The sequence below is a fragment of the Chenopodium quinoa genome, unplaced genomic scaffold (assembly GCF_001683475.1).
Source record: "Chenopodium quinoa cultivar QQ74 unplaced genomic scaffold, ASM168347v1, whole genome shotgun sequence".
In the NCBI taxonomy this organism is placed as follows: Eukaryota; Viridiplantae; Streptophyta; class Magnoliopsida; order Caryophyllales; family Amaranthaceae; genus Chenopodium; species Chenopodium quinoa.
Window position 1 is genome coordinate 3,005,253 of NW_018744616.1, and position 24,784 is coordinate 3,030,036.

The 24,784-nt window shown below is 34.2% G+C and overlaps 1 protein-coding gene across 4 annotated transcripts; it reads left to right on the forward strand.

Moving 5' to 3' along the window:
* Nucleotides 1–24,784, forward strand: LOC110700054 (cleavage stimulation factor subunit 77-like). 4 transcript variants are annotated; one of them, XM_021877553.1, is made up of 23 exons: nucleotides 1–336; nucleotides 447–509; nucleotides 988–1,097; nucleotides 1,305–1,405; nucleotides 2,018–2,079; nucleotides 2,148–2,288; nucleotides 5,674–5,802; nucleotides 6,321–6,367; nucleotides 7,944–8,007; nucleotides 8,966–9,086; nucleotides 9,227–9,285; nucleotides 9,364–9,432; nucleotides 11,281–11,421; nucleotides 11,986–12,050; nucleotides 13,196–13,292; nucleotides 15,220–15,279; nucleotides 15,816–15,942; nucleotides 16,157–16,182; nucleotides 17,178–17,244; nucleotides 17,330–17,437; nucleotides 18,710–18,844; nucleotides 21,732–21,953; nucleotides 24,433–24,783. In XM_021877553.1, the coding sequence occupies exons 1-23, from the start codon at nucleotides 262–264 to the stop codon at nucleotides 24,594–24,596; spliced, it is 2,253 nt and encodes a 750-aa protein (XP_021733245.1). In that variant the 5' UTR covers nucleotides 1–261; the 3' UTR covers nucleotides 24,597–24,783. The 4 variants fall into 4 exon arrangements, with proteins under 4 accessions (XP_021733245.1, XP_021733244.1, XP_021733243.1 ...); XM_021877552.1 differs by having other exon boundaries at nucleotides 15,816–15,879; nucleotides 16,094–16,182; XM_021877551.1 differs by lacking the exon at nucleotides 16,157–16,182 and having other exon boundaries at nucleotides 15,816–15,968; nucleotides 24,433–24,596.

Sequence of the window (24,784 nt, forward strand, 5' to 3'; positions counted from 1 at the left end):
CCACACACTAGTTAGTTATAAAATCGAGTTCAAGCGCCAAGATGCCCTCTCTGCATCCCCAATTGTTAACCAAAAATGCCAAATTATTTTTTGCATATTTGAACTCTTGAGAAATCGAGCTCAATCACTCGCTACTTCACTAACTACACATTCGTTTCCGTTTATTCTTTCATTGTTTAACTCTTTCCAATAAAAATTGAATAAAATTTTCAGATTTGGGGGTTTAGTTGAACCCATTAAACCCCCTTAATTAACCCACTAATGGCCGATAATCTCGACAATAATAATGATAAATACTATGTTGAAGCTGCTGAGATTTTGGCAAACGAAGCTTTGGTAATTTTTACTACTTGATTTTCTCACTCTAATTTATTGTTATTCAATTCCTTGCAATTTTTCGTATTTATTTATTTAATTTTTTTTTTTTTTTTTTTTTTTGTGATTAGCATCTGGCAATTACTGAAGCAATTCCTATTTATGAACAACTTCTGGCCATATATCCTACTGCTGTAAGTGCGCTCTATCTAAATTTCTGCTCATAAATAATTTCTTATGCTAAGTTTGTCATATAGGAACAAATCATTTTTATGTTCAAAGTAATGAAATTTCGGGTTTTGGTAATATTTGAATCATGTAATGATAAACTGGAATCATTATTAGGTTCAAAACTACATTGGTTTGATTTACTTTTTTTGTTTGATTTTAATGGGAATGGGTGAGGTGAAACAAGCAAGTAGTAATAATTTTGCTAATATATTTTCAAACCCCAAGATGTTAAAGTGTTTAGAAAGTAGTGATTATGGTTGGAAGTTAAAGCAAAACAATATAGATGGAAACTTGACGAGGAGAGAGAGATAGTGAAAATCATTGGCCGGATAATATAATTTTGAAATTAATTGCAACATCCCTAAAAGGAACACGTTGCGATTAAATAAGAATGAATTAATGTACGAAGTATTGATCTAAACTGAATAAATTGATGTCCAGGCAAAGTTTTGGAAGCAGTATGTGGAGGCACAAATGGCCGTCAATAATGATGATGCTACAAAACAAATCTTTAGCCGTTGTCTAATGATTTGTCCTCAAGTTCCTCTTTGGTAAGTGAGATCTTCTATTTCCTTTGGGCTTTACTATGGATAATCTGACATTATAACTTGCTATGTGAATCTGGTCTTAGGTTTGTACATGCCTTCTAATTTGGAGTTGTTGTTTGTGATATATGAGTATCTTTTGATGTCTTCTAAGTGTACTTTTCTTGTTTATTAATACATGTCTCACTGTGTGCTCCATATTGCTTCTAAAAGGAGGTGCTATATTCGTTTTATAAAGAAGGTTAATGAAAAGAAGGGCTTTGATGGTCAGGAAGAAACAAGGAAAGCCTTTGATTATATGCTGAATTGTGTCGGTAAGTTAACTCTTTTCGCAAACATACATAAAGAACTTTCAGTAAGATGTTTCCGTACTGAATTTTTTCCAATGACTCTCATGGCCACCACCTTTTTCCCACTTGTTCGTTCAGTTATTCACTGTAGTTTAATTATCTAGTTTGACAGAAGGATATAATTCATATAACCTTCAGTTGGTGAGTTGGTTCGTTATTATCCTCATCATCTACAGTTATATGTTTGATGTTTTGAGCATGGAGCAAAAGAACTTAATTGCCTTAGTGTTGTGTTTACCAAGTAGGGTATAGCCATCATTGATTTCTGTAAACTAACATCTGTTATGTGGCCTTAGCTAGTGTATGCGATTTTTGGGGCTTCAGGTTGCAAATTCATGCCTGTGATCTGAATTGGTCAAATGCCTTTTTGAAGTCTATTTTGTTGCCACCCTGTTGGTCAAAGTTTTTATCGTAAATCTATGGTTTTTCTGCTTGGATAAACCATTAAGGACAGGCTTGCAGTTTATAGTCATACTGCAAAAGGAGGTGGAATTGGTCCTGATTATAGCAATTGATTGAAGGGTGTGACAGTTGAGAGATGCTTGATGCTTTTAATGATACATAGTTTTGTAACAGGAGCTGATGTTGCATCGGGCCCTGTATGGTTAGAGTACATCAACTTCTTGAAGTCCTTACCGGTTAGTCACACTTATCTTTACATTACCTTCTACAATGATATATGTGCATTCTAACAGTGTTTTGGCAGGCTCGTTCAGCACAGGATGAGACTCATCGTATGACTGCTGTTCGCAAAGCATATCAAAAAGCTATTATCACTCCAACGCACAATGTTGAACAACTATGGAAGGAATATGAGAATTTTGAAAATTCTGTCAGCCGCGTACTGGTAATTTTGATCTTTTATTATGTGGTTTTTCAAGAAATTTTTTACTTCTTTTAGTATATAGATGTAAGCAAGCGCAGAAGTGTGTTCTTATTCTATTCAGCATTGTTTTCAATGTACCATCTTAAGTATTGTAATGTACCGTGTTTGGACATGTACTACATTACTCTTTATTTTAGTTCCCTTAGTGTTACTCTGTATTATATTTATAATGTTTTCCATTGTGCGCCGTCTTGTTCTAAGCATGAAGCATATGCTGTTATGTAAATCAATATTTGTGAGGTGTTGTTGAGGCACCCAAAGGCACTTGAGGCACTTAAAGGCCCATTTCTTTAGCTTCCAATTCCTTTACTGGGAGATAACTAAAGAAGTTATGACTCATGAACTCTTTGTGCATGATGGGGATGACTAGTTATCATATTAAATTTATCAATATAGCTCATCTCATTTAACATGATTCTAGATAATTGTTATTGTAGTTTTGGAGTTATGCAATGTGAGAGCCTGGTTCTTTTCACAATATTTAAATGAACCAATATTATTTTTACTGTACTTATCTGATTTTTACTGATTAAAATATATAGAATCCCCCAAATCCTACTTAGGAGCAAATAATATCTATTTCTATTTCCCTATTATTCCCTGTGAGCTTTTAATGTTCCCATCAAGTATTTAAACATATTCAAGTGCATATGTAACTGAATTAAATTTTGTGTAGCTTATAGACAACCAACCCACTAGTGTGGATCCTTACTGCATGGTTTCTCTTGGTAAAATTTCATTCTCCTCATTCTTGCCAAATTACTAAGTTTTGATTCCCTTGTCAAAGCCTGTACACCCGCTGCTTAATAGTAATTCTGAGTCTAACACATTTATGTGTGTTATCAATCCTGCTGCGCATGATATAGCTTACTTTGGTGTTATTATGTACATATTCATGTATGTAGTTTAAGGACTTTCATTTCTTTTGTTTTTTTCTTTATCGAATTTGTTAAATACCCAATGGGCCAAAATGCATAAAATAATCACCTAACATGTTAACATCTAGAATTAGTCTTCATGTCTTATTGACAACTTGTCTATTACTTATCCTTTCACTCAAGCTCAAGTGAGTCTGAAAACATTATGTGGAGATCACCACTCAGACTTTGTTCTGCCACACTTGTGCATGGGTTCAATGCAATTGCATCTAACTGCTGTCAAGATATCAAGGTGCAATTTTGAAAGTAGGGCTTGATGCTTGTCCTAATGAGTTTCACTTTCTAGTGACAGTTGAGGTCATAGAGTTTACTTCGGGTAGCTTTTTATTCTGACTAAGTGAACTATAAGTGGATGTAATGCAGAGGGTGTTATAAAATCGAGCTTACCTCTTTACCCATAGTGCTAGGGATCCATTTCATAGGAAACTCTAAAATAAGTATTCTTAGGGATCCATTTCCTAGGAAACTCTAAATTAAGTATTCTTAGGCTTTGTTCTTTTCACCTTATTCTTATTACATATTGCTTATTCTTTTTAAGATCAGAAAATTTCGGACCAGATTAGATCTTATTTATTTATCCTTATTGCCATCTATCTTATATTCGTATTTAAAAATAAAAAATATTAGATATTTAAAAAATATATGTTGAGTGAACCTAACAAGATCCTATCTTTGCATGTCAATTCAGACCAGACCACCCCACATCAGAAAAATTCAAACCACACCAGAATTTTAGAAAATTCAGACAAGAACAGCTTATTTCACGCAAAGAGAACAAAGCTTTAGTGCCTTAGCTTGCTGTAATGAACTGCATATTGCACATGGTTCTAAGAGATGAGAATGGTGATTTTAATTAGCAAACCTGAAATACAAAAAGATAAATAATAATTACAAGTATTCAAAAGACTTGACCCTCTTGCAAATCTAGCAAATAACAACTCAAATATTCTGGATGCCTTTTCTCTATGCCTACTCTCCCTGTTCATAATTTCATATCAAATCTGATGACTACTAATAGAATAATATCAGAGTTCCATGATGCCCCTCCCCTAGGTTTGTTCATTACATCTTAAGGGGCTTCTTATTTAGTAGAACTGAGGCTAATTGTTCTAGGGCAATCCTCTAAACCTTTTCATTATGTATAGTAGGAGGATTGAATGATTGATAGTTGTACTACTGAGCTTTGTTTGATATGATAAAATATCATGTCCTATGTATATCTTCCTTGTTGCCTTTGATTATCAGTGATATTTTCTTGAGGGAAGTGGAGTTGACTCTAGGCTATATGCAGGCTTATTACATTTGGTTTAGCCATGGAAATGACCACTTGACCTATATTTTTGTCTCGTTTTCTTATTTCACCTTTTTTGGATTGGACCATGTTGGTCTATTTGTATCAATCTCTTTTGCTACCTAAATATGAATATCTCTAAAGAATTAATTTCTGCCTTTCTTAAGAGTTGAAGCTGTAGCATAAACCTTCCATTACCTGTTCCTAGTTGTGTTTTGATATGAGCTTGTCCAACATATAAGTTCCCTTTCTTAGGCTAGTGGAGAAAGAAGGTCTCTTAAGAAATATGCTACAAGGGGGCACATAGGATAGATGAATGAGATATGAACTTTCTTTTGCTTGCTACACAATTGCCCAAATTTGTACCAAGTAGCAAATTTGAGCTACCCTTAAAAGGATTTTGAGGAAATATCCCCTCTCTGACTATTAATACTTAACTTAGAGAGGAACCTGGATCAAGAAAGAAACTTTATAGTCAGCGTGAATATTTAGAAAGAGAATGGATAGATAAACGCAATTTTGTGAGGTGTCTTAACATTTTTTAACTGTATTGAAATGTGTAACCAAATTTTTTTACAGGAGAAAAGTGACTTGGCTCTTACTATATGATTCTTATTTGAAAAATTAGAGGTTTTTATAGGTATATTGTGAATGAGGTAATTCTAGTGGACCAATGATCGGCAATCATTTTCAATTTAATATTGGGCTTCTGTATAGCAATGGTGCATGTATCATTGTATCTAGTCAAATTAAGTCCCTTTAGCATCTTCCATATTTCGAGTATATGGCAGTACTTGAGCTTTTGTTTATAAAGTTCTTTAGTCAGGACTAGATGTATAGTATACCATGGTTAGCTTATACTTTGTATGCTGGATCAGTTGCCATATAGGCTTGCTGGATGAGCTGGGCTCCATATTCTCACTAATGCTGGTCTTGAAATGAAAAATGCTGATGCATGATGCTTTATAATTATCTGCGTATGCGATGGCTACTTAATTTTAATTATTCTATCAATTTCTTTTATGGAGAAAATGGTCCTTGGTAGCATAAACTTTGATATTTAATACTTGAGAAGCCGTAATGTATCATGATTAGAAATGTGGTAATTGTTATGCAGGCTAAAGGACTTATATCGGAGTTTCAACCAAAATTTAATAGTGCAAGAGCTGTCTATAGAGAGCGGAAGAAATATGTTGATGAAATTGATTGGAACATGCTGGCCGTCCCACCAACTGGTTCTTGCAAGGCAATTTATATGTATTAGTTTTGGTTAAAGATTGTATCTTGTTTGTTTCAAAATTTTGGCCCTTTTGTTGGCATATGCTATGACCATGCAAGGATAGTGTGGTTAATCATGTTGATTTAGTCACTTGTTAGAGTGTCATACATCATTTGTAGTTAGAACTCATCCTCTTCACATGCCTTCATGTTTGATGCATGTTAAGCCAGTCACTTGTTAGAGTTTTATACATTATTTGTTGATTGAACTGATTCCTTCACACTTTACGCCTATTTTGGGCCTTTTGTTTGCATATGCTATGGCCATGCAAAGATATTGTGCTTAATCATGTTGATTCATTCACTTGTTAGAGTGTCATAAATCATTGTTTTAGTTAGAACTCATCCTCTTGCCATGCCTTCATGTCTAATGCATGTTAAGCCAGTCACTTGCTGGATTGTCATACATCGTTTGTAGTTAAAACTCTTTCCTTCCCACTTTACGCCTTCATATCTCATGGTTGATTTATCTTTGAATGTTTACAGGAAGAACAACAATGGATGACATGGAAAAAACTTTTAGCATTTGAAAAGTAAGTATTGGTACCGTAAGCCTTTCACATTTTGTTTATTTACTTGTACTTTATACGATGTAGTATTGTGTATCATTCCCCTTTTCCCAATTTTAATACAAAAGATTGTGATGTGTTCACCTATAAGAAATTTTAGGGGGTACCGTTTACCTTCTTTTCTTTGGAACTTATTATCAGCCTTACTTGAAATGACTATGCATTCTTCATATGGCTATTTCCATTTTTGTAAGTCAGAAGAATTGTGGTTATGCCCTAGACCTGCTTTGCCATGGACTTTGATCTGATGGCATTACATATTATTGGTTGCTTTATTTCAGTGGGTTCTCCTTTTTCAAAGATCCAGCAAATTCACCCTTCTCCCTGTGGATAAAAAATAGTACCGTAGTTACGTTTCTGTTTATGCTTCCCAATAACATTGGAAGTGAAAAGTTTAGGTCAGAGTTTGAACGCATAACCTCATGGCTGTGTAACAACCATGAAATTAAAAAGCGGCCGTTCCGTTTTATTGCGGCCGCTTTGTAACGGGTTTGGGACTTACCGTTCCGCGAAAAGCCGTTATATAACGGCGCATTGAAAATCACACCCAACTCGCGCGACGGCTGTTACGTAACGGTAGAACGGCGTTATATAACCGTTCTATAGTTGTAGCGGCCGTTAAATGTAGAAACTCGATCCATATTCAGCCTAATTTCCAGATCTATGGTTCGAAAATAAAACCCTAAATCTATTGATTAACAAATAGACTAGCCATAAAAGGAAGAAAGGTATTGGGGCTTTTAGTCGTGGGAATTAGGCGAGCTGAAAGCAGTTTGTACTCCGGCCAAAATTCTTTCCCTGCGATAACTAATTTGCAGGTCCTATTTTCTCTCTCCTGTCTGATGCGGGCATGCGGCTGGCTTCCTTGCTTGTTTTCTCTTTTTTACCTTTTAGCTTTTCTTATCACGTGGCCTTTTCTCAATTCTTTCTTTCTTTCTTTTTCTTTTATTTTTTATTTTAATGTTTTATTTGTGGTTTGAAGGGTTAGACTTTTCTTTCTATTTGGACTTTGGAGTATTACAAAGTATACACTACCTGTGCTGACTGTAGCTTTTATTTTATTTGAGTGTAACAAAAAATAAAGCTCAAATAATGGTAAAATAAATTTATAAATGCCATATCTCATATATTGGGCTGTATATAAAGTAGTTTTGGCAATAATATTGTTTAAATAAATAAAAATGTATTTAAAAGCTCAAAAAAAGACTTATGTGAAGTTTTGGAAAAAATCACGCTGCGAAATCCGCGATCTGTTCTAATTGACCGTTCCGCAACAACGCGTCCGTTTCCGCGAACGCGACCGCGAGCGCGATTTTTTTCTATGGTAACAACCTTATCAGACTAAAGTAATTCAAGTATTTTTTTTTATAGATCCGTACATAACACTAGATGTATGTACTGTTTCATTCTTGTAGTTGCTTTATGATATCTGCTTAAAAGTTGGTTCCGTGCTTCAAACCAACACAATGCTTTCCTCCGCATCTATCCTTTTGTTTATTCTGCTATAGTTATGTGCTTATTGAAAATGTTTTCTTTGCAGGGGGAATCCTCAAAGGATTGACAGTGTATCATCTAATAAAAGATTTGTCTTTGCCTATGAACAGGTAGAGTAATAGATGTATGCATTTATGCAGAAGTATACTGGATATGCTGTTGTTATGTTCTTCTTTTAGTGATCTATTTCCCCTTTCAATGCGTTTCCAATCTATGCTACTTGGACTCGGGTACCCATGTCTGACATGGTTACATGTCCAAGTGTCCGACTCGGCTATTTTGTTAAAAGTTTTCATGATTTTGAACTAAAATGAAGTGTCTAAGCATCCACCCATGTCCGAGTGTCAAAGATCCGATACGGATACTTGAGGTGAATTGAAGAGTCTGTGAACTTAGTTTCCGATTTTTTTTTTTTTCCTTCTCTTTTTCATTTATTTACATATATAAAGTGGTGGGCTAGTTTCAACATGCAAGTTGCTTTAGTATCATTAGCTATTCTGTAGAATTTAGCATACTTAAGTGATGATTGTCTCTTTTCTTAAATTAAATTACTTCATGTGCTGGACTTAATTTAATTGAATTGCTTTTTATCTTTCAAAAAAAAAAAAAAAAAAAAAAACACCAACTTCATGCGCTCTGAAGAGAAAATAAGGCTTGAAGCAAAAAGGAAAAGAAAAACAAAAGTGTATAGTTACCTGATTTTGAGGCTTGCTTACCCAAATAAAGTTCAAGCTAACTTGGATGATTGTTTCCCTTACTGAATTTGAAGAGTGCTAAGTGGCAGACATCATTTGCATGTACCTCAAAATTGTGCCTGTACTATCTGCAGTATTACCTTTGCTTTTGAGCCAGAAGTAATTTCTTGACTAACTTTATAACGTTACTATGAGGCAGCTAATATTGAAAACCTTGCAACTCTGTGTTCATCTAAATGATCATACATCTGCTAAGCTAGTGGTTCCTTTCTGCTGCTTCTAATTTTGTTTCTCATGGTTTTTGTTTGAAATTTGTGCTCTTACTGTCCTATTGTCACTTTTTAACTTTCCCTTGCTTTTTGAATGATTCCAGTGTCTGATGTATTTATATCATTATCCTGATATATGGTATGACTATGCTTCATGGCATGCTAAAAGTGGTTCTGTAGATTCTGCTATCAAAGTTTATCAGAGAGCTCTGAAGGCTCTTCCAGGTGATTTTCTTGCTTTTGACTTTTCATAGCTTCTTGTCATGTTTTAATTCATAGGCAGTCTATGCTTTCTTCATGAAATGAAAGTGTCTCTGCCTTTCCTTGTGGGCTTTCTGAAGCTTCTTATTTTCTTCCTCAAGCAGGTTCTGAGATGCTGAAGTATGCTTATGCTGAGCTGGAAGAATCCCGTGGAGCGGTCCAGGTGAACTTCTCTTGCTTTATCTATTTGATCATTTATATGAATCGTTTATCTAATAATAACTTTTCTTACTCGATGCAGCCTGCAAAGAAGATTTATGAGAGCCTGCTGGGCGATGGTGTGAATGCAACAGCCCTTTCACATATACAAGTAATGTGTGGTAGAAATTTATAAGGACTTTTCTAATAATCAAAGTTGTCTTAGAGCAGTTTTTCCTGAGCAAAGAGCATTCAATTAGCTATTTATAATATGAATATAAAGGTCTTGTCATAATCTCCCTTTTAAGAAAGTTGTTTGAGATTATGCAAGCTGATTATCAGGCTTTAAGATTAAGGATACTCGCCATATTGACTTTATGGATTTAAGCAGTTAAGCTCAAGTCTTAACCCAATTTATTGGTTTCAATTTGTTTTGTGCATACTACACCGCATATATGAATACATATTGTATCAGCTTATCATTCTATTGCACTTAACAAGCTCAACCGATGAATTGCCATACTGTAATTGAGATGGACATAATTGAACATCTCATGTTACCTGTCCTTTTCTGACATTTGTTGTTGAGCCTCTTATCAGTCTTTGCTTTATAACCTTCAAGAGTATGACATCTTTCTGAGATTGATATTTGTAACCATGAAATAGTTTCTCCTGCCTGTTCATGCAAATGAGGAAACTGCTGATGATGTCACAATAATATAAGACTTATGCTATGTTTAGATAACAAATTAGAAGGGAAATGGAAGGGAGGGAAATAGGAGGAAGGGGAAGGAAGGGAAAGTGGAGGAAATGATGAGCTCCATTTTCCCTCCAAATCTCTCCAATTTTGAAGGGATGGTCTTTATTAAAGGAGGAGGGAAAATGGATCCCTCCCTCCCCCTCCCCTTCCCTCCCCCAACATATTATCCAAACAAGGAAACCCTGTCTCCCTCCCTTTCCCTTCCCTTCCTTTCTTCCATTTTTTGTTATCCAAACATAGCCTTAAGCTTTTTGTCTGGTTTGACTCTTTTTTGTCTAGTCTGATCTGACATTTAAACTTTGATTATATTTTTAAACTTTTAATAATTTTATCTTTGTGTTTTATGAACTGTATTGATTTCCTTTGCTATAGTTTTCTCAAACCTGTATGATTTTTTTACTCCAACGTTTGAACCCCTCCAAAACTTTCTTGAATTTTATTCTTGGTTAGTTGGTTCTCTTTTAAAACTCCCTTTTGGATGCTCTTTCTTTTTCTCATTTTATTACTCACCTTTTTTCAAACTCTTCTAACTGGCTGTCTTGTTATGTCCCTTTTCTTTATATCGTACGATTCCTTATGACGATTCATGTTAGCTGAATCATTTTGGGACTAGGCTTTGTTGTTGTTGTATAAGGAAAAAAAATCTAGCAGGATCTTGTTAGGTTTTAATGTGAATTTTCAAAATGACATATATATATATATATTAGTGACACATAAAATAAAATTTTCCTTAGAAATTAAACGGAAATAAGAAGTTTTGGTCTGACCTGGTGTGCTTTTTGGCAAGAATAAATAAAAAATTCATGCAATAATGTTCTCAGCTGGCTCTTGTTGAAAGAGTTGTCACATGCATGTGCAGCGATATTTCTTCCCTGGAGACCTTATCTGTGTGAACTCTTGTGATTCTGCAGTTTACATAGTTGATTTGCCAAAGTTCTGTTGGCTATTCTTGTTTATTCAAAGTTGATGACTACCAGTGATCAGGATTCTCTGAAGATGGTTTCTGGTATTTGATCACTAGAATTATAACAAGTTTTTTTATTGAACTTTTAAAGGAATTGAGGAAAGAGATTAATAATCATGGATTTTGGTCTTTGTCTTCGGGTGACCTGTATTTGATGATGTTTACTCCGTTTTACAGCATCACATCTCCAATACTGAATCTATACCATGTTGATAAGCGCTTTCCTTTGGTAGAATACACATGTAATTTCGTCATTTCAGTCTCTAACTTTTGCTTTGTGATGTTTGATGCTCCAGTTTATTAGATTTCTTAGAAGAAGTGAAGGAGTTGAAGCTGCCCGCAAGTATTTTCTGGATGCCCGCAAGTCACCTAAGTGCACTTATCATGTATATGTTGCATATGCAATGATGTCTTTTTGTCTTGACAAGGATCCGAAGGTAGTTCAATGCTCTATAATCTATTCCCCAATTTCTTATCAAATATTAATTAAGATCATTTGTATGATTACTACGATAGAACAAGAAATGCGGTTTTATGAATTACATACCCTTGCTATTGGGTGTAACATATGTAAACCTACTATTTTGCCCCAACACGGGGGCTTGAACTTATATGATGCCGGTGTAAATTTCTAATATAAAGAAGTAAATTACTTACTTAAATACCCCCCCCCCCCCAAAAAAAAAAAAAAAAAGAAAAACTTAACATACTCTCTTTGACCCACAAAATTAGCCCACTATGTTGTCTTAATGTTCTTATTAGAAATAAGCTCTCATTCATAAATTATCCAATATTACCTGGTTTTTGTTGTATTGAAACCAATACCTGCTATCTGCATTCAAATGGCCGGGAGATCCAGAAAAATGAATTCCAGTTTTTGTTGTATACTCACTGTACTGTTCATTATTGCTATTATTAGGCCATGTCTTTCTTATTCTTGTTCAATAGTTGTTGCTGTTATTTTTCTGCTGTTTGATTTTTTGTGTTGTCTCTTCATACAGGTTGCTCATAATATATTTGAAGCAGGATTAAAACGTTTCATGCACGAGCCTGGATACATCCTTGAGTGAGTATTTATATATATTCTCTGTTTTCCATGTAAATAACTCCAGTTGACTTTTTATGGTTGATGAGGAAAAAATATCCTTGACCACTATTTCCATGAATTGTTAGTAACAAATACATTACTTTCCATACCAGACACATTTTGAACTAGATTTTGGTGGATATATAACAAAATGCCTTGAATACCCATTTGTGTAAATTGTTATTTGAGCATTTCAAGTCTTTATCTCCTAGAAAACAAGGTTTTTCATGCTGTCCAAGGCATTGACTACCATTTTATAGGATGCTCAAACTATATATTAAGTTCAGGTGTGATTTGCCTTGTTAAAACATGTTAACTGGTTCCATGCTAAATTTCTGCCATTGCAAATATTTGCAATTTTCCTAATTACATTTTCTCCCAAATCTCCTTATTATTGAATTATCAAAGGACGTGAAAAATACTTTTAGATAATGATTGATCAGTAACGTTATTGTATTTTTCTCTATAAATCAATGGTTAAATTTTTATGTTTGGCCAACAAAGGTCTGACACATTTATGGAAGCACACTTTTTTGGGCATTCTGTGATGTTCATTGTGGTTTAACAGTTTTCGAAAATATGACTAAATGAGATTGTGTTATCTTCAATATACATCCCTACTTTTTAAAAAGCATGAGATAACTCTTATTAATAGTGCTTGGACAATTATACCGTCTAAAATGTTTATTTACTTAATTGCCCCCATTGATGTTAATTAACTACTTTTTAAAACTCTTATGAATAGTGTGCGGACATTTATACCCCTGAAAAATACTTGTTTACCTATTTTCTCTCTTGCTACTAATAACTAAAGTTGTGATGTAAGGCCAAACCGAAAGAGCTTCCCGAATATTGCTACCTATGACTCGCGCATCGCGCGCATAAGCCACCCTAGTAATAAATAAAAGCTCAAGTGTCAATGAACAAGTTATTGTGAAAAGACCATCAAAAAATTTATTCAACATACAATCCTTTTTCTTTGTTTTCAATGTGACTCATGATAACATATATATGTGTGTGTGTGTGAGTGTGTGTATATATATATAACACTATCACCAACACATCTTTCTGTTTTATTTTATTTTATTATTATTTTTTTTTTCCATATTTATTATATATTGCAGATATGCAGATTTTTTGTCACGCTTGAATGATGATAGAAACATCCGAGCTTTGTTTGAACGTGCACTCAACTCACTTCCACCTGAAGAATCTGTTGAGGTGCAAACTCATTCTCCAGATTGCTCTGAAAGCAATCACATCTAATTTAGTTTCTTGATAAAGCTTACAGAATGTCCTTGTGTTGGGGGGGGGGGGAGTGGATTGTGGCTATTTAGTAGTTATGATCTTTTCTTAACCTTCCTATGCTTCAAGTGAGACCGTTGCTGTCCCAACTATTTCAATATAATGGTCACCCATAGTCGCTAAAGAATCCCAATATCAGATTTATAGTTGTCCTAATAAGGGGATATACTTCTCTGTAATAAGCATTGTGAAATTCAATTCATGTTTTCCCACTTAATATACCATCTTCCACCTTTTACTTGTAAGTATATATAGCTACTCTAACATTAACGGTTTTTTTTTACTATATTTTACTCTTCTTTCTTCTCAAAGTAATAGGGGTGTTGGTGGTTATGACAAAGGAAATTTCGCATTGTTTGGATCATTAAACAAGTAATGTGGCAATGGTCATTATCCTCAGTCCTCAAGGACTAATAAAATTTATTTGAGTCAACTAAATAGGAGTTGAAAATATCAATAAACCAACTACTAGCTACCAAACAAAATTTGGGGATGTTGTTAAACTACAATGAATCACAAACATTTTAGGTAAGCTAGGTAGCAATTACCTCTATAACTATGTTAGATTTTATGTATAAAGAACAAACATTGGTGTATTTGAATAGTGTAAGTGAGGCACTTTAAAAAATAGAGGAGTAATAAAAACAAAAAGAAAACTGAAGAGAAAGGAAAAATAAAAATAAAAATAAAACCCCCAAAAGTTAGAAATCCCCCTCCCTTTTTTGTTGGCTATTCCATGAGATTTTCTTTGCTGCCCATCATCGTTAATCAATCTTGGCTGTTACTTCGTCTATCATCATCAATGCGGTCCGAAATCAAAGAGACCCACCAATCAGATCACATCTGTCAAACATTCTTTAATTCCGTATATGGCTTGTCTTAAAAGGTTTGAACGAACCAAACACCTTTAGGTTCGCCGAACGCCTCTTGATTGTGGCTCGTTCGAACTCGAGAATTGCTCTGTTTTCTTGGTTTGCATGGGACCAATGTAATTGGTGGGGTTGTAATGATCTTAGGGGTGTTGATTGTGCAGGGACGAAAGTTGGTGTTTGATGCTGCGTTGTGCTGAGGCCTGAGAATGGCATTGTTCTTAGTGCGTGAGGCTGCAGGCTGATGTTGTGTTTGTGAGGGGGTGCTGCTGCATGGAGTTGTTGTTTGGAAGGTGGCCGTGGTGAGACAAGGGAGAGTGTTGTTGTAGTTGTGACAAGGGAAAGTGATTAAATAAAAGTCGAAATAAATTAAGAGAACTAAACTAAATCAACAAAGTATAAAAATCAAGAAACTGTAAATGAATTACTAAATAAGGAATAAAAATGAATAAAAACCACTAAAATGTAAACGGGACTAAAATTGTATAAGTAGAGGATAAAATCACTTAAAATAAAAAAAAAAGGACTAGTTATTACCTAATCACTTCCTATGACTCTATGAGTGACATAAGGAAGTAAACCTCAAATAGCAATTCCAAATTTTGACGATGGCAAGAATAAACCAGGGAAGAAACCTCTTGGTCCTCGTCAACTAGCAATTATAGTAATACATCTAAAATTAGGAAAGGTAACGACTAGTATACAATGGAGGAAGTATAGCCTTGAGGTTGAGGTCAATATTCAGAATATTCATTAGTGGAAGGTACTGTGGGAGATCTTGTATAAATTGGATACATAAAAGACTTGTTAAAATGTTAAGGATTTGGGTCTGGTCCTTTTTACCTTAAAATTTAAATGCAATAAGTTAATGTCCAGTTTCTTAATTGATCCTCTCACTGCATATTATCTTTTATATTTTAATCTTTGGTTACTTAGTAAAAAGAGTGTTTTATTCTAGCAATTATAATCCACAGGTTTGGAAGCGGTTTGCACAATTTGAGCAAACATATGGAGACCTGGCTAGTATGCTTAAGGTAGTAAAGATTGTTATTTGATTCTTAATTTCATATAGCTCTTCATTTTCAGTGGCCTTTTGATGTGCTTACTGCTGCTTAATAAGTCTCTTAGGATTTTTTCCTCTGATTTATTTGTACCACATATAATGAGAACAGTGACTGATAATTGGAATTTCTCTTTTCAACAGAGCATGGAGTTTGGCCTTCAGGGACCTAGTTTTTTTTTTTTTTTTTTTTTTTTTTTTTTTTTTTTTTTTTTGTAACTTATCCAACAAATATTGAAAATACATGTCTGTAATTGTTCTGTCAAACCTGAAGATGAAGAATGGGTCTTACGTTATTTTTACTGTATGCAAATTGCAGAGAAACAGTACTAAAACTTGTATGACTAATAGTGAATTGAATATTTTTAGCCTTGTATCCAAATTTTATATTAACCTGAGTGGCACTGAAATAAGTATGTAGTTGGTCATTGTGTGATTTGATGTCCGTATTTTTATACATGGTAAAGGTTCGTATAGGAGTTTCTGATAGTGTCTGATGTTTGTTGTTAGGTTGAGCAAAGAAGGAAAGAGGCTCTTTGGAGGACCAGTGATGATGGAGGTGTAGCACAGGAGGGTTCACTACAGGAAGTAATTTCACGATACAGTTTTATGGATCTTTGGCCATGTTCATCTAAAGATTTGGATAATTTAGCACGGCAAGCGGTGTGTTTTAATTCTCGTCTTTCTTTCTTTCCAAAACATAAAAATAGAAAAAGAGACAAAATTTGTGATGATAGAGCAACCGAAATCAGATTATCTGATTTGCAAGTTACCTTTACATTTGGAGGGTTCACTACAGGAAGTAATTTCACGATACAGTTTTATGGATCTTTGGCCATGTTCATCTAAAGATTTGGATAATTTAGCACGGCAAGCGGTGTGTTTTAATTCTTGTCTTTCTGTCTTTCCAAAACATAAAAATAGAAAAAGAGACAAAATTTGTGATGATAGAGCAACCGAAATCAGATTATCTGATTTGCAAGTTACCTTTACATTTTTCTTATCAAATTCCTGCATTTGTGATGATAGAGGAACTAAAATCAGATGTACCTTTACTTTTTGTTCCCATATCCTGTACTAGTGCCTAATGTAATCTTTTATTTGTTTAAATGTTGATGTCATTTTGTTAAAATGATTATTGATAATTTGATGTTGTAGAGAGAAAATTGTGTGGAATGTGTTTGTTATTTTCCTGGTTACTTGTGCGGCACACTGTTTCCTAATAATCAAGAATTGTTAGAGAACCCAATTTCTGAAGAACCCTGGTTCAGAACTAGTTGTATGGTGGATAATAATATATTAATAGAAATAGGACAGGTGTCAATCTATAATTGTTTTGAGGTTCTATCAACTAATGTATGAAATTTTTTCTTGTTGCTTCTGTTTAATTCCAAAGAGTATAGTAACCGATTGTAACAAAGTTAGGAGGTCTTTTGAGTTTTTTTGGTGAGTATGTTTAAAAATTTAAAAAGGATTTATAGGATTAATGTCCATGATCTAGATCATGCAATGTGGTTGTATCACAATCAGGAGTACGCGTGTAAAATGACAGATATAGCTCGAAAGAATGGAAAAATGATTTGTAGGCTCTATGCCCAGTCAATTTCTTATAATGCATGCATCGTATACGGTTGTACCACTGTCCACAAATAATGTAACCCTACTGCTGTGATGTCAACCATAAATATTTTATTCCCTTCTTTTTCCTTGCATACTGGATAGGGTTTTATGGCATTACAGACATCTGGTATCACTAAATATGTGTAACAAATACTAGAGCACAACAAATTCTTGAGCTATAAGAAATTTAGTATGTTTTGATTACTAAATGTTTCAAGAATACTAAACGCATCATTTTGTTTAAACATCCAGTGGCTCACCATGAACATGAACAGAAAAGCGGAAAAATCTAACGTGCCAAATGGAGGTACTACTACAGGTACTGAATTTCTAAACACTGTGTTGATTGTGATAGATTTTCCACATTTTATTAAATGTTGATGGGGTTACTTGTGCTACTTAAGGTGAAGAGAAGAGTACTTCAGGAGTTACTCCTATGTTGGACCAATCGTCCAAAGTGATTTATCCTGATATTACCCAGATGATGATATATGAGCCTGGGCAGAAACAAGGTTTGGAACCAAACTTTGCAACGATTATATTTTGTGTGCAACTGTTTTGCACAAAATGTCATGATGTTGAATCTATGTGTAATCTTGCCAGTACATTTTATGCTCTGTAATCAGAACCTACAACTGTGACAACTTGACATGCCTTGCAACTTGTTGCAAACAATATATATGCTATATGTTGGATTTGTACAACCAAAGTTCAAAGTTAGAGTAGAACCTTTATGTTGGATTTGCTTACTATGTCCATAAAAGCGCCTAATCCATGAAAATCTCAATTTTGAGCATATGCTGAGGGTTAGCTACTCTCAAGAAATACAAATGGCTTAGAAGGTGCAGCCCCCCTGGGAATGCCTTGCTCAATATGTTGTGTGATTTACTTATATCATAAAAGTAAAGAGGTTTTATAGACTTATTGTAAAATTTATGTAGCTATTCATATTCCCTAGTCCCTACATGTGTCTACTGCAAATATTAAACTAGATGTGAAAATATGTGAGATTAGAAAGCTGGAATAAGTGGCTAATGCAATGAAACAGAATCCTGTATATATATTTATATATGCCTCTGAATTAGAGTATGATATACTCTTATATGCTATTGTTACTTGGACTTGGTTACCCATGTCTGATATGGGTGTGTGTCCAAGCGTCTGACTCGGCTATTTTGTAAAAAACTCCATGGTTTTGAACTAAAAGTGAAGTGTCCAAGTGTCATACCCATGTTCGAATGTCGAGGATCCAACACGGGTATGTGAGGAAAAATAAAGAGTCCAAGTAACATAGCTTATATGAATTGTGAGTCTGTGAATTCTGGATCATCAGTTCATACTATGTCATTTGAAATTTAGCCTGCTGTGCAATAATTTTATACTACATAATTACATCTATCAGGGATTTTAAAATTGTCCACATAAATGACCCTAATAAAATTAAATTTTAATGACAAGCATCAAATGAGGTTCTTTTGTATTCGGATATTTAGATATTTTAGGGGATGAAATTTTACGGGAGTCTCCTTTAATTTGATACTAGAATATTCACTTTTAGCATTAGGCACAAATTTATAAGAATCAAGCTTCTCAAAGAAATTAAGTTTATTACAGATGATGATCAAAGTATTCAAGTTATGAATTTTTCACTGCGTCACACTTTAGGAGTTAACATAGTTTCAACTTTTGCAAAATTAATGATAACTTCATGTTTACCCGAACACTTAATTTGTGTTTTTACTCGTACCATTTCTGGATGTTGAAAACTTGATCATTAACTGCAGGGTCTACAACTCCTCCAAGTGAAATAATAGGGGGTCTTCCCACTGTCTCTACTACCATGTCAACATTTGATGGGATTCTAAAAGCAGCTCCTCCTGCACTTGTAGCATTTATAGCAAATCTTCCTGCCATAGAAGGTGATAATTGAACTTAATTCAAGTGCTTCAATTTTTTAATTGTTTTGCTAGTGATAGGTACATAAAAGTTTTATCCTCTAATTTTTTACACTTTATGCGGTGCAATATGGGATTTGGTATCACACTTACGAGATCAATGAGATTAATGTTAAAAGATTTTTTTTCTATGTTCTTTTTAACCTTTTTTTAATGATGATTTGATCTTAATAGTAAATTTTTTCCTTTAAATTTTTTTAATACCTGTTATTAAAAAAGATATTGCTAAAATGTACTAGAACCCTATGCTTGACGAAAGAAGAATTTATAAATTTTGTTTTGTAATTTATTTTTAAAATGTACTAGAACCCTATGCTTGAAAAAAGAGGGATTTTGTAAATTTTGTTTTGTAGTTTATTTTTGGCTAAGTATTGGTGTATAGGTGTGCCTTAGGCACAAAGTGACATGGTCTATTTACATTTACTGGACCAGGTGAGGTGATTTTGGTGAGGTGCACTCGGCTTTTTTTTCGAAATTTTCTCACCTTATATTAAATTTGTCTCACTTCAATGTGGTAGCCTAAGGCATAGGTAAATCCCCATCGCCTTGAGCCTTTTTATGTGTTGCTTGTATCAAGAAATGGCACTAGTAATTTTTGTCTAACATCCTTACTCATTTTTGTACTGAATTGTTTCTGACTGATCAGCATTTACAAATCAGCCATTACTGTTAACCAAAAGCAGAGTTTGATAACTAGCCATTTAGAGAAAATTACTGCTTTAAAAACATGTGGTGGAGTGCCCATCCACCCATATATTATCAGCCAAAATTCTAGTGAGAAGCAACATTTTAACTGGGTTTTCAGAATCAAAACATGTGAAGTTGTGAACACAAGGAAGTCACGAGAATGTATAATTTTCCTCAAATTTTTCTACAAATGTATTATTCGGCCATAGTAAGTCATGAATACAATTTCAGCAACATCTATAGTGTTCAATTTTTTTTTTCTTTTTCCTTTGGACTTTTTTGTAAAATCCATTTTGGGAAGAAATACAAATTCTTATTCTTTCTTCAAGTATATATTAGAGCTCTTATCTTATAATTATTAAAATTTTCACTTCTTTATTTTGAGTGTTATGCTTAAAGGGTAATGTAAAGTAGAATTTTAGCCAAGTATCTCACTCTTTCACTTACTAAACGATCCTTTGAAGTTGAAACTTGTTTTGAGATTCTTTTCATTTGCCTTAAAATCGGTTGGGGAATGAGATAATTAGGAAGAAAGTAGGGGGTTACATCGATTGAGTACAAGATGAGGGATAATCGCTTAAGATGGTTTAAGATAGTCTAGCCATGTAAGAAGCAGACCAAGTGTTGTGCGGTAAGGACTAAGGAGGCTTGAAGAATTGCAAAGTGTTACGATCGCGAGCGGTGGGGAAAGACCTAATAAAACTTGAAAGAGGGTGATTGGGAGTGACATGAGTGCTTTAGGTATTGAGGAAAATATGGTGTTGGATAGGGCGGTGTTGAGGGAGAAATTTTCATGTCAACATGTTGTTATTATATACATACTTGCTATATTTATTATCTTATTTTATTTTATTATTTTATCCCACTACTATTTTGTGAACTGTATTGATTTCCTTTACTAATGTTTTCTCAAACCTTTATGTGTTTTTTACTCCAACGTTTTAACCACTCCTTTAAAACTTTCTTGAATTTTAACACGAGTTATAATGTAAGTCTTCAACTTTTCAATAGCTTCATTTGCACAAGTGTTGGTTAATTGAGGGTTTTGAATCATTACGCAGTTCTTAATCCTCGGCTTCAAAAACAAAGAATCCCCAGTCTGTTATTTTGTACTTTCACTTTGGACCACAAAGTGCCGAATGCATGGGGATAATTTTCAATTAAACACGTCTTTTAATCAGGGAAGATGTCTTAATAATCTTATTAGATAAGTGATATATTTAAGAAATCAACCACTATTCACAAACTCACAACCATTGGAATTGACGTTGTAGTTAAGAGGCATAGAAGCATGTGGGATTTAAAAACAAGGAAGAATTTGAGGTTATTATAAGTTGAACTTCTAGTTCTTTGGAAGATGAGTGTGGGAAAGGAAGAAATGCGTGCATTAAAAATGTTAAATTAGAGCCTCCAAAACTAGGTAAGTAATTTGATCCTAATGCTTTTTAGGAATGGATGACAAGGTGTAATAGGATTTGTAGTGAAAGGCTATATAGATGAGAAGTCTTTTATGATCATAGTCAATAAGCTTAATGGATATGCATCTTTATGGCTGGATATATATAATGATGTAAAGAGCTTGAAAATGAAAGTGAAAAAAGTAAAATCTTGGGCATGGTCAATATGAAAAAAATTGATAAAAAAGTTTTTACAACCTAATTGCTCCGTGGAATCAAGATCGTATCATCAATATAGAATTCTGGGTTTGAAGATTATTTTCATGAATTTGAAAGCCGTAGTGTAAGTGTGTAACTAGTTGAGGAAAATATGGAAGAGCAAACTATAGCATGTGTTCAATTTTTTTTTTATTTATTATTTTATTTATTTATTTTTTTTAATTTTAATGAGGTTGGGAATCGTGGGAGGGTGGATCAAAAGTAAGAAACTGAATCTGAGGATTATATTTATGAGTTTCCTTTCTTACCTGACCTGTTATTAGTTGTCAAGTTGTTGACCCTGGTTGTTCTGGTTAAAGAAAACTTGTGGAATGGGGGATTTCTCTTTACTGGATTTGATGCTTTCTGTTTACATCTAACATTTTGTGCTTGCCAGTTTCAGCATTCTGCCAATTTGTGGTTCCTTTCGAATTACTAGTTGCTGTTTTCTCATTGCCTCTTAATCTGTAGTCTACCCCACAACTAAAGTTTAATTTTTGAAATGTCAGGTCCTGCACCAGATGTAGATTTCGTGCTGTCAATATGTTTGCAAAGTAACCCTGTAACCGGACAGGCGTCGAAGCATGTGCCCTCAGCAGGTCAAGTACCTGCAGTAGCTGCTTCTGGTATGAGCGAGCCATCTGGTACACACAAAGCCCGTCCAGCTCCAAGTGGTTCATCTGTGAGAATGGCAAGAGATAGACAACCTGGAAAGAGGAAAGATGCAGAGAGTATGTTTTATAATTTTGTTGCTTCACTATGTCTGTGTAAAATGCATGATTGCTATGATGCTCAACTATGTCTCTGTGTGAAATGGATGTTTGCTAAGATGCCTCACTATATTTGTGTAAAATGCTAGATTTATATGGATGGACATGGCTTAGAAGATTTTTACAAGCATCTTAAACATGCATGATTGCTCATTCCTTGTATCATCAAGACATGTTGCTTACCACAGGGCAGCTGATAATTAAGTCCCCAGAACTTTCAGGAAATATATTCTACTAGTAATAAAAATTAATGGGATAGTGGTTGTATCAATGTGGTTCTAATAAATGCAAAATTTATAAGAATGGACATGGCTTAGAACATTTTTACAAGCATCTTAAACATGCGTGATTGCTCATTCCTTGTATCATCAAGACATGTTGCTTACCACAGGGCAGCTGCTAATTAAGTCCCCAGAACTTTCAGGAAATATATTCTAATAAAAATTAATGGGATAGTGGTTGTATCAATGTGGTTCTAATAAATGCAAGATTTATAAGAATGGACATGGCTTAGAAGATTTTTACAAGCATCTTAAACATGCATGATTGCTCACTCCTTGTATCATCAAGACATGTTGCTTACCACAGGGCAGCTGATAATTAAGTCCTCAGAACTTTCAGGAAATATATTTTAATAAAAACTAATGGGATAGTGGTTGTATCAATGTGAATGAGCTTCACTGGAAATGTATTAAAAGGTTGCTTCTGAGACCTAGAACCTTATCTTAGACCTTAGACAAATGATGCATTCTTTGGCATAAAATGTGAAATATTAAAAGGAAATGGAAGTCCACAAAAAAACTTCCCATTCTCTTAATTCTTGTCCCTCAATAAGCTTCCCATTCCTCTCTTGAATTTGGTCCACTTAATATAGTAATGGTTTACTTTCCCTTTAAGTGTTCGTTTCTCATATTTCATGGGTTGTAATGTAAATGAAGGAAGTATAGAAAGCTTGTGTGAAGTACATTGGAAATAATTATAAAGAGTACAGTATTCTAGTAAAGACAATAATGAAAAAGCATGTGTGATGTTCATATGGGCCCCAATTTTAAAGGGTATTTAAGGAATACATGAGACAAAGCACTTATTTTAAGGCACCCAATTAGTAAAACAGACACTTAATAATGGGATGGAAGGATTATCCACTACCTAATTTAATATTCACTTGCACTCTTTTAACAGTGTCCCAAGAGAAGGGTAAGTTTTTTGTGGGATGGAAGGAGTATTACATTTTACCATTGAAATCAATCAAAGTCTACTTTTCTCGAATATGCAACTCTCTGCCAATTGCCATTTGTTCCGCCTTATAAGACACAACAGACAAGGCATCAAAATTCATACTCTCAGAAGTTTGATTCATCTACTGTAGGCTATTGTTTGGGTGTAAGAGAAAGGTGGTTAAAGTAAGATGAATTTAAACAAGGTTAGTGTAAGGGAAAGGTGGATAAAGTAAGAAACTGTGAAGTAGTAAATAGTGTTGGTAGGGTTGTAAAAGGGAACTAAGTCAAGCTTTCTGAATCACCCCAAATGGGAAACTGAGTTAAAACTTTCAAAATTGGAGAGTATATGAAATCCAGATGTCTTACTTTTAATGAAGGACAAAAGTTGTGTTTATTGAGGATGATAGATGTGAGTATTAAGAATTTTTTAAGCCTATAGAATGGTCTATTTAACAATGAACTAAGTAATCTTATTATTTTAGTGGATGATAGGTACCTCGGAAATGAAAATTTACAATGCTTGCTGCTCCATAGGAGGGAGTCTTAGTTTCACATTAATTGATTTTTCTGCTAGTTTTGCCTGCAATGCATTTTTTTCTTATTGTTTTTCGTTTTGTTCAATATGTTTCCCATGGTACAAAGCTCTTCATTCCATTTCAAAGCATATCTGTACTCTTATGAGATAACGTAAAACAACCACAACTATTTCTTATTTCGTTGATAAGTTGAACTAGAAGTTGATATGATATATCATGAACTGATTACTAGAAACAGACCAAGTCAATCAAACTGAGTCAATGTACTCAAAATTCAAATGCATTGAATTAGATACTGTACCTTGCTGAAACTAAACATAGGTCTGTATCTACAGTTTTGAGTTTTGATGAAGAAACTGCTGATACAGGTTTCTCAGATGTCTTTAAATTTGAAACCTAGTCTTATACTCTTATGTATCCAAATTTAGTTGGTTTCCTTATATTGATGGTCTCATTAGTTGCTTGCGAGTCACAGGTTTAAAAGCTCCTATAGAACTGATTTTTGGTTATTTTGATACCTGGAGTTTGCTGGCTGGATTATGTGAATGGCTGTGGTTGGTATAGTGTGAATACCATACTGAGTATTAGTGTAGCACTCATCAAGCTGATCGTTGTGATACTTGTGAAGCTTTATACGTATTAACTTGCTCGGGATCATTATATATGGTTGATTTCTTTTTGCAGGACAAGATGATGATGAAACTGCTTCAATGCAGAGCGCACCTCTTCCCAAAGATGCCTTCAGATTGCGCCAACTGCAGAAAGCTCATGGAGGATCAGCTTCACAAACAGGATCAACTTCGTATGGCAGTGCATTTTCTGGAGAACAGTCTGGGAGCACTAGCTGATAGCCTGATACTGCAATTTTGTACAATTAGCATTTGTATCACTAGTTTTTCTTTTTATTTTACATTATTTATATTTAACTAATAAATTTTTGTATAATCCCCTAATAATGTAATGATTCAGTTATCCTTCTAATAATTTATCTGCAGTTGCACTCTTTTTTAGCAATACATGTCAAATATCTTATAAT